At 43.9% G+C, this 16,693-nt stretch overlaps 1 protein-coding gene across 7 annotated transcripts in view; it reads left to right on the plus strand.

Moving 5' to 3' along the window:
- Positions 1–16,693, plus strand: part of ESRRB (estrogen related receptor beta) — a 137,231-nt gene that overhangs the window by 41,168 nt on the left and 79,370 nt on the right. The window contains exon 1 of one of the 7 annotated variants that reach the window (XM_061463649.1): positions 10,604–11,030. The exons of the other annotated variants lie outside the window; for them this stretch is intronic. Coding sequence (XP_061319633.1) covers positions 10,981–11,030 — 50 coding nt within the window. The 5' untranslated portion in view covers positions 10,604–10,980. Of the gene's footprint in view, positions 1–10,603; positions 11,031–16,693 lie in introns of those variants that run through there. 7 annotated transcript variants of the gene reach the window in all.

The raw sequence follows: 16,693 nt of genomic DNA on the forward strand, positions 1-16,693 counted from the left end.
ACCAGCAGGTCGAAGGAGGTGATCCTGCCCCTCTACTCTGCTCTTGTAAGATCTCACTTGGAGTATTGTGTGCAGTTCTGGTGTCCTCAACATAAAAAGGACATGGAACTGTTGGAACAAGTCCAGAGGAGGGCCACAAGGATGATCAGGGCACTGGAGAGCACCTCCCATATGAAGACAGGCTGAGAAAATTGGGGCTGTTCAGCCTGGAGAAGAGAAGGCTGCGTGGAGACCTCATAGAAGCCTTCCAGTATCTGAAGGGGGGCTATAGGGATGCTGGGGAGGGACTCTTCATTAGGGACTGTAGGTATAGGACAAGGGGTAACAGATTAAAACTTAAACAGGGGAACTTTAGATTGGATATAAGGAGGAAGTTCTTTCCTGTTAGGGTGGTGAGGCACTGGAATGGGTTGCCCAAGGAAGTTGTGAATGCTCCACCCGTGGCGGTATTCAAGGCCAGGCTGGACAGAGCCTTGGGTGACATGGTTTAGTGTGAGGTGTCCCTGCCCATGGCAGGGGGGCTGCAACTAGATGATCTTAAGGTCCTTTCCAACCCTAACTACTCTATGATTCTGTGATTTTCAAGCCACAAGTCAATGGGTCAAAGCATAACAGCTCCCCAGGCAGCCTGTGTTCTAGTTCCCTGGGAGATGCAACCCTCTCTGGAGCAGTCACCTGCCAGGGCTAAGTAGTTACCAGTGTTTAATAATTCTTCACATAGTGGGAAACAAAGATTAAACAAACCCTAAAAATATAACCTGTCTATGAATGGGTAGTAAAGGAAGGTTCATGAGAGGCCAAATAAGACCTTTGTTTGGAGGACCATAGACTGGGAAAACAAACCTGTTTTTATATATTTACAAGTAGCAGAAATCACTTTATGTGTAGCGAGGAGCAGACTAAGGAGACGGCAGTCTAAGTTAAGGCTCACCAAAACACTTGTGGCTAGACTTTGTGCCTTTTTGATATTGAGGCTATTGTGGATCACTAATCTTGACAAAGATGATACTTTTTGTTCTTCAGTCCTGTCCCTTTCAAAGGTTTCCCAAAGCAGTTTATGCATTAATGAGTTATTTTGCTGCCACAGCTGGTTTTGCAGTAGCTTAAATGGCACAAAACAGCATACTGATTTGAGACCAGAAATAAGGAAGAATTGCTGGGGAGTAATGCAAGATATACAGACAGAGAGAAAACAGGAATAAACTGGGAATGTTGAATGAGATGTGTTTAAAGCAGTAGTTTGCTGTCTGCTCCTGCCCTTTTCATCTCAATTGCTGGCATCTCATCGGTAATGAATTGCAGGGAGACACAAATTGACACAGTGCAACCTGTACCACTCACATTATCTGTTCAGTCTCCATCAGTGACCCTTCTGTAATGCTACTCTTCTACAGCATCTTCCAGTAACAAATTCTAGTGGTGGTTGGTAGTCTTCAGGTTCCCCTGTGTGGCCCTCTGACCAGAGCCAGAACAAAAGGGTAGATGGCAGATCTGCCTGTCTCTGCAACTCATTTTTAGCTAGTGGTGAAGGGTCAACTCTGAATACTGAACGGAACACTGTGATTTTAGGGAATAACTCCTCTTTATTCTCCAGTTTGAGGAAACAATAAGAAATTGCATCAGCAAAGAGAGTACTATATCTTGAAAAGAAATTCTTCATACAGTATCAAGAATTCTGTATTTCCATGCTGACTTTTAAAATTCATATACTTCCTCCTGTTTAATCTGCTAGTCCTTCCCTCCCCCTTAAATTTAGGATGTTTGGATGAGGTTTGGATACAGACTAGACTGGTGTGCTTTCTGTGCAGTTAGGATCTGCATGTAACTTCAGGGTTGCTTTATCAGCTGTGGACTGGATTAAGAATGTCTATTGGGAGTTTCAGGTCTTGGTTTTCTCATTGGAGGTCCTTCCATCAGGCAGGTCTGTTAAATGCTTGCTGAGTCCCTAGAGACACTTGATCTGTGTTTAAAGGGAAGCAGCTGAACCACAAGAAGAGAGAAATGGCTGTGTTCTCAAGCACTGCTGCTCTGGAGGGATCTTACCGTAAACTGTGCAAAGCTTGCATGGCAACCTGGGAGCTGTGGGCTCTCTGTGTGCTCTATCCCAGCAGAGACCTGTGTGATGCTCCTTCTAGCTTTTCCTGCTCTGAGAAAGACAAGTTGATGGCTTCTGAATTCTTTGGGCATGAACTGTCTTTAACTCTCCTGAGGCCTAGGCCAGGAAAACCTCTGGAGGATTCCAAGCAGCACCTTCCTCCTGCTCCCTACTCCTCTTAAAGCTTCCCTAGCAGAGACACCCGCTCAGGGAGAGCAGGAAGTCCATAAATAAGTAATTCCTTCTGTCTCTCCTGATCAGTCCAAGCAGCTGTGATTGCTCCTGAATGCCTAGGTTGCTTTCTTAATGGCTTTTAAACCAATTTCACCCTCATCTGATGACCCAGCTTCTCCTGCTGTTTTTGGAAGAAAAATTTCTTTAGCGAGATGGTTTTGGGGACTATTTATATGGTGTTTCAATAGTTTTGGCTGAGGTGAAGGAGTATAGCAGTGCAGGTGAAGCTACAGTTTACAGGTTCTACCAGGCTGCCCCATGCCTTGTTTTGACAAACCTCTACAGGGCACCTCCCAGGGTACTGCAACTAGCATTGCTTGAGAGCACTGGACACATGTGATGCTTGTGGACATCCTGCAGACATCTAATAACTCTTACACCACTCTAAGACACAGAACCTTTGGGGGTCTCTTTTACTACTGGGAGAGCTAATCACTGTGACACCTAAGTGCTTGCTTACCCTTTGCCCCTCAGTGTGTAGGTAAACATTTGGGAACATAAGTTAGGAATGTAGGTTCTCACCTGTCTGTTCAGCTGACCTACGGCATCACATTAATGGGCACTTGACAGCTTGCCAGATATTTAGGGCTTGTATTGGTGCACTTGTACTTTGTAGAGAGGGATTGTAGTAGCTAAAATAAAAGTGGTCTCTACATAGCAAATATATAGCTAAATCTAGAGGTGCTCGCTTTGTTTCTTAGTGCAAGTCCTGGAGATATTTATTGCTCATCTGATAGGTGTCATCTAGGTTTGTCTATGCAGAAGTATTCTGTATTTCTGGAAGTATTAGTACTGCTACCTCAGGCAGAACATGCCTGCTGGGCAGCAGGACATGCAAGACATTTTCTGAACATCCTTGCAGTGCTGATCAGGTAACCTGTATGATGTGTCATAGTACAGCCTTGTGCTGCAGGCCAATGAGGGTCCCATAGTGCCTTCGGTAGAGGCACTAGTCTAGCTGGTTGGAATGCAAATGCCATTCCTATGGCTATAATGCTAAATAGGCTGATTCAAACCAAACGATTGCTGGCTAATCAGTGCTAATCACCTACATTTTATGTTTGTTTTAAACACCCTGCTTGACCAAGGATTTTAATGACTCTCCTCTTGAAATGAATCCCTGGAAGCAAAGTGGTCTCTCAAGCTAGACTTGCCTGGTACCTTCCCCCTCACAAACAAGGGAGGGCCCTCCTGGGTGCTATGTCATTGACTGTTTGGCAGACCTCTGCATGTGAAGCAGTGGCAGTCTCTCTCCTATCATCATCCTCCTGTCATGCTTCTAATTTCTTGTTACTCAGAAAAAGCAGTGGTCTTAACAAGGAGCAGTGCTGTCCCCAGATTGTGTGGTTCCTATGTTGAATCTGCTAGCAACAGCTTCTGAAGGTTGTATCATAAAGGCCTACTCTTTGCTGAGTTGCTGACTACATGAGTTATGAAATACTGCCAAATGTTGAGGGGCAAGGTCTAGAAGATTAGTTGAGTACTACTGAGTTCAACTGACTGTAAATATTTAATGGAAGATGGGTATGTTCACCAGAGGAGCAGACTGGGGAGGCAGTAGTAATCTTTGATCATTGCTAAAATAAAGGTGTTGAACGAACACCTGATGAGCAAAAGACCAAACCTGGAGTTTACTTTGTAAGCCCTGTGGAGACCAAGGGGACCTGTTGCTAGGAGTCTGCAGCACCAAAGTCACCCTCAGACCCCATGGGACTGAGATTTGAGTTTGCCTTAACAATGGTACTCAAAGTAATCTTTTCTAATGCTGCCACAGGACTGGTCGAGCTGGCAACATGTGACTTTGAAGGATGAAGGTATTTTTTTTTAAAATCCAGTGATGTATATTCCACATGAGAGACATTGCTATATTTTGGAGTACACAGTGCTGCATAACAGAAGGAGGACTGAGCTAGTGAAGCCTGGCCTTCTCTTTACATAGAAAAGCTTTTTTTTTTCTGGTAACCAGCATCCATCTCCTTGTGACTGGCTACCTTCTTGATACTGTATGTGCATACATATGTGCTAATGCAGATGTGCTTATATGGTCCTGAGTTACCCTGCCTCTTCTAAATGAGGTTTTGTGGTATAGGCAAGGATTGCTTTTCATTTTCCATTTCTTGTTTGAAAAAGTACTGCAAAACCACGATCATTAGTGATCCATAGGCATAGTGTTTGAATGTTAATGACTTGTAGACAGAGCAGTGATTTCCTAATGTGTTTTACTGCAGGTATCTGAATGAGATACAGTTGATGGAATTCAGAAGTTAGAAGTATGTTAAGAAGCTTGGGATAGGGCTTTCTGGCAAAGCTGTCTAATTGGATAATGTGTCACTACAATTTGCTCTTGTCCAGAAAGTGAAATAAATGTAGTTCAAATAATAAATAAACACAAGAGGGAGTTGTGAAAAAAAATCTGTGTTGTTGTCCAAACACTGAAATTGGTAGAGAACGAATTTTCAAAATGGTCATGTGTTTAGGTGTTTGGAGATGCAGAGCAGAGGAGACTTGCAGTTGTGCTACTGATAGAGCGTGTCAGAAGGAAGCCAGCTCTAGAGGTCTGACACTAGCCAAAGCCTGTAGCCCCTTACTGTTAGAAACTGGAATATTCTGAGGCTGGAGAAGGTGACCAGGAGAGCAGTCCTGATCATCAGATGATCTCTGCTTTTTCTAGACTGTTGTGCATCAGGTTTCCTAATGTCACTTGGGACCTGCAGATTCATCTCACTGTTAAATACTTTTGCATAGATCCACTGTGAGTGAGCTCCTCTGCATTTGGCCTGGCTGACCTGGTGAAGTCAATAAGTCTTCTATTGACTGTGCCCAGATGAGGCCAGATGGAGGTTCCTGAAGAGAAAGGATGGTCTTTAATCCTTGCTTTCTTCATCCGTTATACCCTACATGAAAAAAGTCCTTTCACTGCTTTGCTTCTTTAATTGCCTACATCACTTTGCTGGAAGACTCTGTTACCTACTTAAACAACCCAGCTAAGAGGAAATTGCACACTTATGCGCTGTTGTCATGTCATAGTATTCAAATTGCACATGCCAAAAATGTTAATTCTTTGCTTGCAGCATAACAGTAACCTATTTGTCATGACAAGACAGATACTTCTTTTGATCCGTTTAGTGACTATGCTGGTACTGTGAATATTAGGGTCCTGAGAATGCATGGGCTTAGAGAGAAAAACAGCATATCATCTTCCCAAATTAGAGAAATGAACAAGCATCCCCTCTTTTTCTGATCTCCCTCACTACTTCTCTAATTACCTGTTTTTTTTTGAGGAAGGTTTCTGACTGCTCAGTTAAACAAGAGTTAGGCAAAGACCAACTGAGGATCGGCAAAACATGCAAGCAAGTACACTGCAGTTTTTCTGGGCAAGGAGGATGGAAGTTCCTATCAAATATCCAGCTAGCTGATGATGCAAAAGGGAGCAGAAGGCATAATCCCAGCTACATAATTTCTCCTGCGTCTCTTTATGTTTCTTACCTCAAGTTCTCCCAAAATCTGGAAAATGGTATCTCACTTCCCATTGTCTTTATTCTTTCCCATTTGGTAAAATACTCTGTGCCTGCCTCTTACTGTAATGCCTTGTTTTGAATTTTACAAAAGTTAGTGTGGCTTCACCTGGTTTGTCTTTGTGTGTGTATGCATCCGCATGTGTAGGTTCACCTAAGATTTCATCAGGAATGAATTCTACTCTGGAATAGAGTCCTGCTAGTAAGAAAAAAGCAGGTATGGAAGGACACAAAACAGCACTGCCCTTACGAAATACAGGTTATTAAAAGAAAGTCTTGACTTTTCATTGGCAGTGTAGGGACTATGTTTGTCTTATCTCACAGCTTCTAAGACTGTTATATCCAAGCACAGAAATTAATTGTGACAGAGAATTCTCATTCAAAGCAGTACAGGAAGGGTTGGGACACTTGTATTCAGACTCTTGCTCTGCTACAGATTTGTGCAGATTGATCTGGGGCAAGCCACATAACCTCTTTATGATACCACTTGGTAGTCTGTAGGTTGAGAATTATAACACGTTTTAAAGACTAGGAAATGCTTGAAGAGCATTCAGGTAGGCAGTTATATAAAAATTACAACATAGAAACTATTTCCTGCTTAAGTAGATGTTGAGTTTAAGAAGTGATGGTGGTGATACCTTTTAGATGGAAGCATATTGTTCTTAAGTCCATTTTTTTTGGGGGGGGGGGGGGGGAGTGTGTGAGGGAGGAAATCTGTTGGAGTTTAGTAGGAAGTAAGACATTGCCTTTGATGGGCAGAGCAAACTGGTTTTTTGGGTGCAGTAAGGGAAAATGGACTAGAGCCAAAATTAAAAAAAGGCTGTTTTGGTCTCATAGATGAAGTCTGTATCTGGCATAGCTATTTGCTGTGGAAGGGGATATATGTGGGAGTGGTGAAACCCTACCAGCGCTCATGGACCTGTGCTCAGGGGACCTAAGTTTTTCTTCAGGGCTACACTAGCCTTGCAAAGCAGAGGGATCAGGGCATGCAACAGTGACTTGTGTCAAATCCAAGCAATACTATTGGCCTCAAGTGTGAAAGGGTTGTCTTCTAAATTTATCACAATGACCCCTAACTGTTTCCTTAAGGGAGACGGGCTGGGAAAGTTATCTTGTCATTGAACTCATCCTTCCTCTCCAGGCAAGATAAGAATGTGTGTACAGAAGTCCCTTCTGCCCATCTTAGGTCTTCTAATTACTATGTGCATTTTCTGCCCCATGCAGATACCACTTCACTGGCTTCCTTGTGAGAACACAATAATAGGGCCTTCATAAAGGGAAAAAATTCCAAAGTAACTAGATCTCTCCCTCTGTTGCATTTTCCTTATTCACAAAAAAACTAGCCTTATCAACAAGTGAAATCAAGTTTGTTTGGCATGATTTGCTGGTTACTCCTATATTAGAGAAAATGAAATTTCTGTCAGTCAATCAGTCAGCTTGCTGGAAAGTTGATCATTATGCCATGATAAAAGTTTAAAAAAGTAAAAAATTAATCTATCAACAGATTAGTCATTAAAGGATTGGGGGAAAGTCTCCAAAGAAAGTATCCGTCATCTCTTGGAAGAGGCAGCAAATGTCTTCGCAGTGCTTTCTGAGGAGTGGGATTGCGTGTCTCAAAGAACTGATATTGCCTAATGTTCCATCACCTATACCACTCCAACTGTGGTCTGTCTGAGGCTAATGCTCATTTCCATCATTTCATGATGGAAAGTTGTTGCTCTGCATCTTGATTGAGTGTGAGGAGAACTGGTAACCTCAAAAGCCAGAGGTTGCCTTATGAAAGTTATCACACACTGGAGCACCTGTGGACATGCTCTGCTCAGAGGCCGTGGATGGTGTGGCCAGGACTGCTGCTGCCCCTCCCACAATAAGAGAGCAGCAGTTCAGGGCAGGATTTGGTAGGGACGGCAAACAAAGGCCATGCTTACAAAGCAACCCAGTGCTGCTGTTGCATGTGCAGTTCTGCCTTGTATTTACCCAAACTGAGGTTTTGGGCTTGAGATCTAGTAGCTTAATCTTGCAGTCCTAGTACTTTTTTAAAAAACATACCTATCAGAAGGATGTTGTGATCAGTGTTTCCTTCTTTATTCTTTGGGGGAAAGAGAAATTGGCAAAAACTGTGAGAAGAGCTCAGTGAGCACTGGTGTGTGAAGGGGTTTTCAAAAGGTGAAGGCTCCTGAAGTTCCACAATCAGCCTGCAGGACTCTAGTCCTCTTACTTGGGAAATTCAGGTTGGCAGATCAGGCAGAGGCTATTCCTTTCTATCTGTCTCAGAAAGGAAGAGCCAGGCCTCTGCACAGCTATTGTCAAGGCAGAGGAAGCTTCATTTGTCCATCTGCACTGAGTCAGAAGAGATTAATGTTACATTTCTGCACCACTCTAAATACCCACCTTACCCAGGCAGTTCTCTGTCAGCAGCAGCCCATTTCTAGAGTACAAACTCACCATTGTACTGTTTAGATCAGTTAATTCAGCTCTGTGGACCTTGTGCCCAGCAATCACATGGCTCCCTGCTTGCCTAACCTCAGCCTAAATAGAAGTTAAAGTACGAAATGAAAACATGGGCTATTGGGTGAGCAGAACCTGCCTGCCAGGCTGTTGCCACCATGGTCTCCCATTCATCAAGGGCCCACACCAGGGTTAGTCTTTGCACAGGATCCAGCCAGGGTGCCTCTTTCTGGAGAAAATTGTTTTCCATCAAAATCGGCTCACTGCAGATGTTCTGCTCTTGAACTGTAGCCTGCCCAGGCCCTGACCCTGTCTGCCTCTTACAGCCCCTCTTGCTACTGTGCATCAGGAATCTTCTTCAGTGGGCAGCTAGGTCATCAGTGAGTTTCTCTCTGACCTCAGATTTCTGTTAGAAGCACACCGGTGCTGTTTTTATCCTTCTTGCTTCTGCTTGGGTCAGATGTTCTACCGTATGGTCAATGTGAGACTCCTTGCTTACAATCTCGGGCCCTACAAAAGATTGTCTTCTATCTTCAACAGTTAAAGCATCTTAGAGTTTCTGCTGGGCTGATCACTTAGGTAAACAAAGGTGTATGTATATATATGCTCCATTTGTATTAATTAACTGTTTTAACTGTGTCACCTGCAAAATTCAAGCAATCAGATTCTGCTGCATTAAAACTGTTAATGAGACTTTGCTGTGTCTCCTGATGTTCTAAACTAACATGATTTCTCTGCCATCTTCAGGTGTCTCTTTCACCATAAAACACCTCTGTTTTGACATCTTTAAGCTGTTCTGTCTAAAGGATAGTTGATCAGAATCACAGTTTGTCCTGACACAGCCTGGGTATGCACTGGGGCACACAGTTTGTATGACATCTCAGGTAGAGGAGGTAGCGAGCAAGTCGCACTGATAGACTTCAATAAAGCAAGGATGGCATATACTGGCTGTCAATTTTGGCCATTCTTCTTTTTTTGAATCTTCTTAAGTTTCTACAAATACTGATAGTATTTCTGATAGTATTTGTAGAATACTGATAGTGTGAAAAGTTTTAGCCTAATCTTAGCATTTATTGCCATCTTTATAGCTGAACCACACTGCATTTTCTTCTGTGCCATCTCATCTGAAAAGCTCTAGTCTGCCCTTTGCTTCTCCTGGCGGTGTACAGTCTTGCCTCAAATTAGGGTTGATATAATATCAACCTCAACTGGGGTTGGTATTAAGAAATATCCTTTTAGTTCCTACTTTTTCCTTTTTATTTGCCTGACATAAGAGAATGAAGCTTTTATCCAGATGTGTGTGTGTGTTTTCCTTTTAAAAAGGCCTCTATGTCTTGTTTAACTGTTGAGAGTATTTTGACATATTTGAGCAGTGGACAGCTAGACCCTGTAAGGACAGCTCTGTGAGTCAGGCTTCCTGTGCAAGACTGCGTGTGCCTGAGAGGCTCAACTGCTGATATGGAAAGTGATCTTCAGACAGGTACTGAAACGCTGCTGTAGATAGGCAGTGGAACTGTATGAGTATGGGAATGTGAATGGGAATTGCGAAAGTACACTGACTCCAACAACAGCCAGGATATATGCAGAGCTTTGAAACTGTCTTTTGTGCGGCTGGTTGTGTGTGCTAGTTCTGATGTTTGTGAAGATCTCTGAGGGTCTGTATCTATGGGTTCTGTGCCTGGGAGTATGTGCTGTTATCCTGAATATCTGATTCTGACCTTACTTGCTGGGTTTCCTAGGCTGCACTGAATTACACTGCTTTGAAATGGGACTCGGGCACTTTTCTGCCTGCGTTAGTTTGCATGTGTATGGGGAAGCGGGAGTCGGAGCACAGCAATTAGGCTTTGTCCGCGTGAGACGTGGATCTATGCATGTGCGCGGAGTGCGTGTGTGTGGAGTCGTGTCTCTGAGTGTACCGGTGCCTGGGGCGGGCGTGTGCAAAGCGGCACACGGCCTGCCCATGTAAGTAGCCCATGGTGCACCCTTCACCTTAACCCTAAACTCTACAGCCGGGCCCACGAGAAGCAGATCAGTGGTTAAGCGGGAAGAGCGTGCGCTGCCGCTGCGATGGTTCCCGTGGTGGGACTGGGCTGGAGCCGCGAATTGATGTCACCCGCGCTGCCGCCGTCGCCGCCGTCCCAGCTGCGGTGCCAGGGTCAGCTCGGCCTGCGGCCCGCAGTGCACCCCAACTCCTCCGGCCCCAGTCCGGGACGCCCTGCCGACTATCCCGGGGGAGCTGGGGCCGCTCGGGGCTGCCGGACGCGCTGCGCTGCCGGGTCTGTGTCCGGCGGCCCCCTTGGCCGTGCCTCCCCCAGCCACGCTCCAAGCCCAGCCCCTGCGCAGGAGCCAATAGCCGCCCTGCCGTCTTCATCCGTCTCTCGGCGTTAAAGCTACAGCGGGGCTCGGGGCGGCGAAATCCCCCGTGGCCGTGTCCTGCGTTCCGCCCGCCTCCTGCCGCCGTCAGTGTGTCCGCACGCGGGTGCGGGATCAGAGCGGAGCGGCGCCGCCTCCCGCCGCCTCTGCCCCGCCACCCGGCTCTGTCCGGCTTCTGTTCTCGGGGTTCCGCGCCCTCCCCGGCCGCTGCAGTTTAGTTCTCTCGTTCTTTTTCTTTCATTTTTTATTTCCCCTTTCTTTCTTTTTCTTGTTTTTTTTTTCTCCTCTCCAACCGGGAATGCTCAAACTGGACTGATGGACATTTCCGAGCTGTGCATCTCCGACCCGCTCGGCTACCACAACCAGTGAGTGTGCCGCGCCGCGCCGGGACCGGGGCGGGCCAGAGGCGGGCTGCGATTGGCGCTGCGTCCCGCTGCGGGTGGGACGGGGCAGCGACCCCGCGGTCCCGCTGCTTCCCTGCCGCAGAGCCGCCAGCTTCCCTCCCGCAGGGCACCAAATGGACCGGGTGCATCCGAGCGGCCGCGGGCGCAGCGCGCACCTCTGCGCGGGCAGGTGCGGCAAGGTCCGCTGAGGAGCGAGCGCTCGGGGTGTGGGGGGGAGGGTGTCGGCGTGTTGCTGTGTTTCTTTCTTGCCTTGTAACTTCTCCCTCTAATGCTTCATCTCCTAGGAACAGGCAGCTAACAGCACTGGCAGTCCTTTCTGCGCAGTTTTACTTTCCGTCAGTGATAGGATTTTTATTAGATGAATTACTAGGTGTCTGTAAAGAGATGTGCATATAAAATGACACAAAGCAGATCCATTAAAGCACTGTCTCTATTTTCAAGAAGTACGGTTTTTCACCTGAAATGCCCTATGGAAATTCAGTTTCCCACAGCTTACTGTTCGGATAGCCTGCTCGGGGAAAGAGTGGACTGAGTCGGAGGGCTGGCAAGCAGACATCCCGACCTGGGACCGGTGGCGAATACCTTAGCACCTGCTACTGCTCTTTGTATTCCGAAGTGGGCTGTGCCTGGTAATGCTGTGTTCAAAATCACTTCAGCATGTTAACTTTGGTTTGATCCTTTTGGGGAAGTTAGGAAACAAGGCAAAATCTTCTCGGCATTTGCATCCAGCTAACTGGAGCTGTTAGTTTTAAATGCATTTCTCCTCTCGGATGAATGTCTCACCCTGAGCAGAGTCCCCTTTTGTGTGTTTGATATTAATCCCTGTGTCACCTACGCAGGTTCTGTGGTGGCATCAAACGTAGGAGTGAAGTAGTTTTGCCTATTTCATTGCTTTTAAGAACACATTGTATTTAGTAAAATTAAAACAATTAAAGCCAAACAGAAAACCCACAATGATACTTACCTGTCTTTCCTCATTACAGCTGTCTTATTTGTCTTTGTTTCTTGTTTCCTGATATTCCATCTGTCCTTACACTCATTTCTTCTTCCTTTAATCCCCTGCTTCCAGCAGTTTCATTAAGATGAGACTTAGTGTTGTTAATAGAAATTAATAATCTAACCCATGTGATTTTCTTTTTCCCACTGGTGCTTCACTTGTGGCTGCTCCATTTTGAATTAAAAATAAACAAACAGTTTCTTAAGGGAAATGTATTCTGTATGCTGCTGGGAGTCTTTTCATGTTAAGGCAAAAATAGAAGGTGCCTTTACCTTAATTAAAAAAAAAAAAACAAAACCAAAAACCCAACAAAACACTGCTACATCTTCATCACTTCCTATGGTGTCTCTTAACTTTTCCCTTTTGATTTGTCTGCTTTTGAAATTAAGAAAAGGTACTCAAACCAACATGAAAATAGTAATAAGTAATCTGCACTTTATGTTACTGTTTACCCCTTTTACTTTTCCATGAGCTGTCAGCTTTCAGTAATGTCAAGTGCACCTTACCTGTATTTGCAACTCTATGGACAGTGAGTAGACAGATGAAGGTGGCCCTGGGGGAAATGCCACTGAGCCCCTGCGGCTTTACAGTAGACAGAGGGTGCTGCTTTTTGAGATGAGAAACTGTTTGGGAGCTCTTTGTTTAGAGAAGTGCTTGCCTTGGTTCTGTGTGCCAGCTAACCTGCTCCTTAACACTGTTGAGGGTAGAAGAGACAGACAAATATCATTTAACGTATCTCAGCCTCTGTTTTTCAACCTCCTTATTTATTGATTAATTAATTAATTAAAGATGTACAGCAATGCACGGAAGTATGGCTTTATCTGAGAAAAGTTACTGAGAGAAGGAAAAGAGGTGATAAGCCTTAAAATTACAGTGTATTTAAAGTGTACTTGCAGTGTGTCAGGTACTGATTTGATTTGCATTCTGGTTTTATTAAGGTTAGATTTCAGATTGCATTCCTGCATCTGAGGATAAAAGTCATTTTTCTCTCACTGTAACACAATTATATTGAGAACATGCAATGTAAATACAGGTATTGTACTTGTGCCGGTATCGCTACCTTGCTGTGTGAACATATCATTCCTATTGTACTGATTTACTTTTCCGGCTGCTAGCCATTGGAAAAATTTGAAGTTATTTTCCTTTAAGCAAGATAATACTTCTTTTAATTATGTGGACAGCAATTTTTGTCAAATTGAACCTTAAGTTAGGAATTAATTTAAAAATATTGCAAGCTGCCTCTTCTCATTTAGTTGTTTGTTAAGCTATAGGAAAAAAAATAGGAGGACATGTAGAAGGTAAGAAGGGAAGTGGATGTGGGCACTCAATACGTGATCCATACAGTTACCTGGAAACTGTATTTCACCTTACAGTTGTTGAGAGACAGAGAATGAACAAGGCAAAAGAGAGAAGAGGTGTCTCCACCTTGGAGATTAAGGAGAAAATATTTGTAACAGTCAGACCCAGGAATGGTCTAAACAAGAGCTAAGCAAAGGATTTATTGTCCCTATCCTACTCTTCCTGAAGCAGTGAAAGTTGCCTTTCCTTTGCTTGCGTGTGTTGATGTGAGAGATGACACCAGGAACCTGCGAAAGTTCTGGTCAGGGGGTTGTGCGGTTCCCTCACTGCAGGATCTTGCATGGAGAGTACGAAAATCCTTCTTTGTAATTTTGCTCCTGTGTGCATGTGTCCTTAGGCAACATATGCATTTCATTTCTTGTGTAGGAATCCACTGTTTAGCAACCGCTTACTACCTTTTGGTACCGACCTTTGGGAGAATTATTCCTGGGGTAGGTGATGCAGCTTCAAGGAAGAGGCTTTCGTACGAGTTTGAATTGGGAAACTAACAAAAGTAATGATTTGTACCTGCAGTTTTACTCTCAGGTGAGGGCATATGGTGAGAATACATTAGTTGCACTGTAGTGACAACGTCTGTCTGCAGTACAGCGGGAAGGGAATGTGTGTGCAGACCCCACAAATGTACACTCTGACATATCAAAGATGTGATTACATTCACACACAAACACATGTTTACATCTATAAATGTTTGGTTATATATGCACATACATATGTATGGTCATACTGAATATTGGTGGTGTGTCTCTCATGAGCAAATCTAAGTCTGTTTGAAAGGAGAAAGACGGCATTTTTACTTTTCTGTATTAACTTCCATATCTCAGAGAATTTTTTTTCTGCTTAGTTGCAGTTGCCACTAGAAATATTGATAGGACTACAAAATTGTAATTTCTAACTAATGTTCTGTATGACAGACAGAAACTGACCAAGGAACCGTCAAGAAGGGAAGATAAAATCATTGGCAAATGAGAGCATCCTGCCAGATGCTATGTCTCTTACACTCTTTCTTCTGGTGTATGAGACAGACACCTGAGTCACTAATCTGATAAAAATTATTTTATGAACAGAAGGATAAAGTTGAAAGGAATAAGTGATAAATTTGCTAGAGAGGTGGAAAAGTATAACATTGGAAGTCAATGAAGAAGTGAATTCTGGACTCTGCAGCAGAGAATTAACAAAGTTGTTGTCACTGACTCTAATGCACAGACTGAGGAAATGTGACTTGATTTCAGAGGTTACTGGAAATCTCCATATTCCGTGAACGGGAGGAAATCTGAGTCAGAGAAGCTGATGCAACTGTCTGCTTGGAGTATTTCTGAAAGGCTGGGATAGGGAGGACTTAATTGGAATGAATGGGGAGGAAGTTGTTTGTTTTATTGACAGAATAAATTACAAAAACTCTGGAAGAGAAATGGCCTAGTTGATAGGTTCCTGATGAGGTTCCCATCATAGAATGGGGTCTTGGTACGCTAAGCTTATTGAGCACAAGGCTGATTAGGAAATTGGTACCTTTAAAGTATTTGTATTAACTTTTCCCTCCTCTTCCAATTCCACTTGTAAAAGTAAAGATGATCTAATCATTATCAATTATTGAGAAATATGGAAAGATCAATATATTTAAAAAATAGGATTTTTTCCTTTTATTGATTTGAATTAATCAATAAATATTGCATTTAGCCTGAGAGGGGAAAGACTTTGGAGAGATTGCATCAGAGAAAGTTGCTGTGACAGAGATTTCACATGCCGTTTTCTTCTTCTCCAGGACAATGTTGCTCTGCGCTCTGCCCTTTCTGCTGTTACTCCCTGTGCTTACTACTGCTCTGAATTTCATGTTGTTTGAAAACACCTGTATTCTTCAAGTAATTTCAGTTCAGTAAGAACTTTGGTGCATTGTGTCATTTGGTGTCTTTACTAAATTTTCCAGGGATCAATGGATAGAAACCCTGTTATGGAATGGAAGAAGGGAGTAAAATAAATGAGACTATGAACTTTACAGGTTCTGTCGGGGCACAGTAGAATTTCTCCAGAGTTTAAAATGCCTAAGAGAGATTTAATTAAAGAAAGAAATAGTAAAAGGAGAAAAAGGTAGTGTCAAAGCTTGGATATAAAAGCCCAAATCTTTTCCCCAACTTCTCCTTCAAGCTTGTGCTCCTCAGTTTAGGAGTTGGGAGCCCTAGCAGCTGCTAGTGTTGCACATCAACAGTTCCACTGTACGTTTCAGGGACTGGGCTGTTCTTACCAATGAGACCCGTTCTTTAGTTCACAGAGCTACTGAGAGTAACTTTACAGCCAGGGCGCACAACAGAATTTTTAGTCTGTGCGGTATGAGCAGGTAAATTTAGCATATGTCCAGTACCCAGCAGCGAGGTTCCAAGGTAATGCTGCTATAGTAACTGAAGGGGGGGGGGGGGGGGGGGGGGGGGGCGCGGAGAGGAGGGGTGTGTGTGGAGAAGAGAAAGATCAGAGCTTCCAGGGCAAACTATGAATTGGTTGGTTGTTCAGTGAACGGACTTAACAAAGAAGATACTAGTAGCATTCGGCTATGGTGACCTTGCCAGAAAAAAAAACCTGAATGGAAAATCTTGATTTCTTTCTGCCTTCCCAGTATCGGCTCCATTGGAGTTGTGAATGCAGTCATCTCCATGTAGCTTGCATGTGTAAAGTGCTTTGTGCCTGTCATTGGGAGCAGAACATAATTTACTATTATATATTAGTAATAGCTATTGACCTCGTGAGTTTTACTTCTTAGCAGTTAAACTGTAGTAAATTATACTTTGTGTTTTTATACTTTGTTTTTTATCCTTGCTATGCTGCCTCTTTCTAAGGCTTTGCCCTGTCTCTTCAGAGCAGTAGAGATTTCCACAAAATGATCCTTGCAGCTGGAACATAGTGCACTTTGATTCTTACAGTGCTTGAGAGTCTGGCTGCTGGGTGTGACTGTCCATGAGAAGAAACATGCCTGCTCAAGGTGGAACACACTGTATAGTAATATATTTCTCATGTTTGTAATTGCAAATGTAATTAGCAAACAAGCTCTGGGGGATTGAGGACTTGAAACTTTCAGTGCACATCATTTGACCCTATCTTGACTGGACCAGAGCTTGTATGCCACTGTTAACCCTTGCTGTTCCTGCAAAGAAATGCTCCTTCTAGTGTGACTGCTGCTAAGTTTCCTCCCCCACTTCCTTTTTTGTTTGTTTTTTTTTTTTGTTGGCTATAAGCAGCATTGTGCCTGTATTTGCTTACACCTTCTTTTATTGCGATGGCAAGT

This window comes from Pezoporus flaviventris, unplaced genomic scaffold (assembly GCF_033815535.1).
Source record: "Pezoporus flaviventris isolate CSIRO_AGI_PZ_B2104156 unplaced genomic scaffold, CSIRO_AGI_Pfla_v1 ptg000036l, whole genome shotgun sequence".
Classification (NCBI taxonomy): domain Eukaryota; kingdom Metazoa; phylum Chordata; class Aves; order Psittaciformes; family Psittacidae; genus Pezoporus; species Pezoporus flaviventris.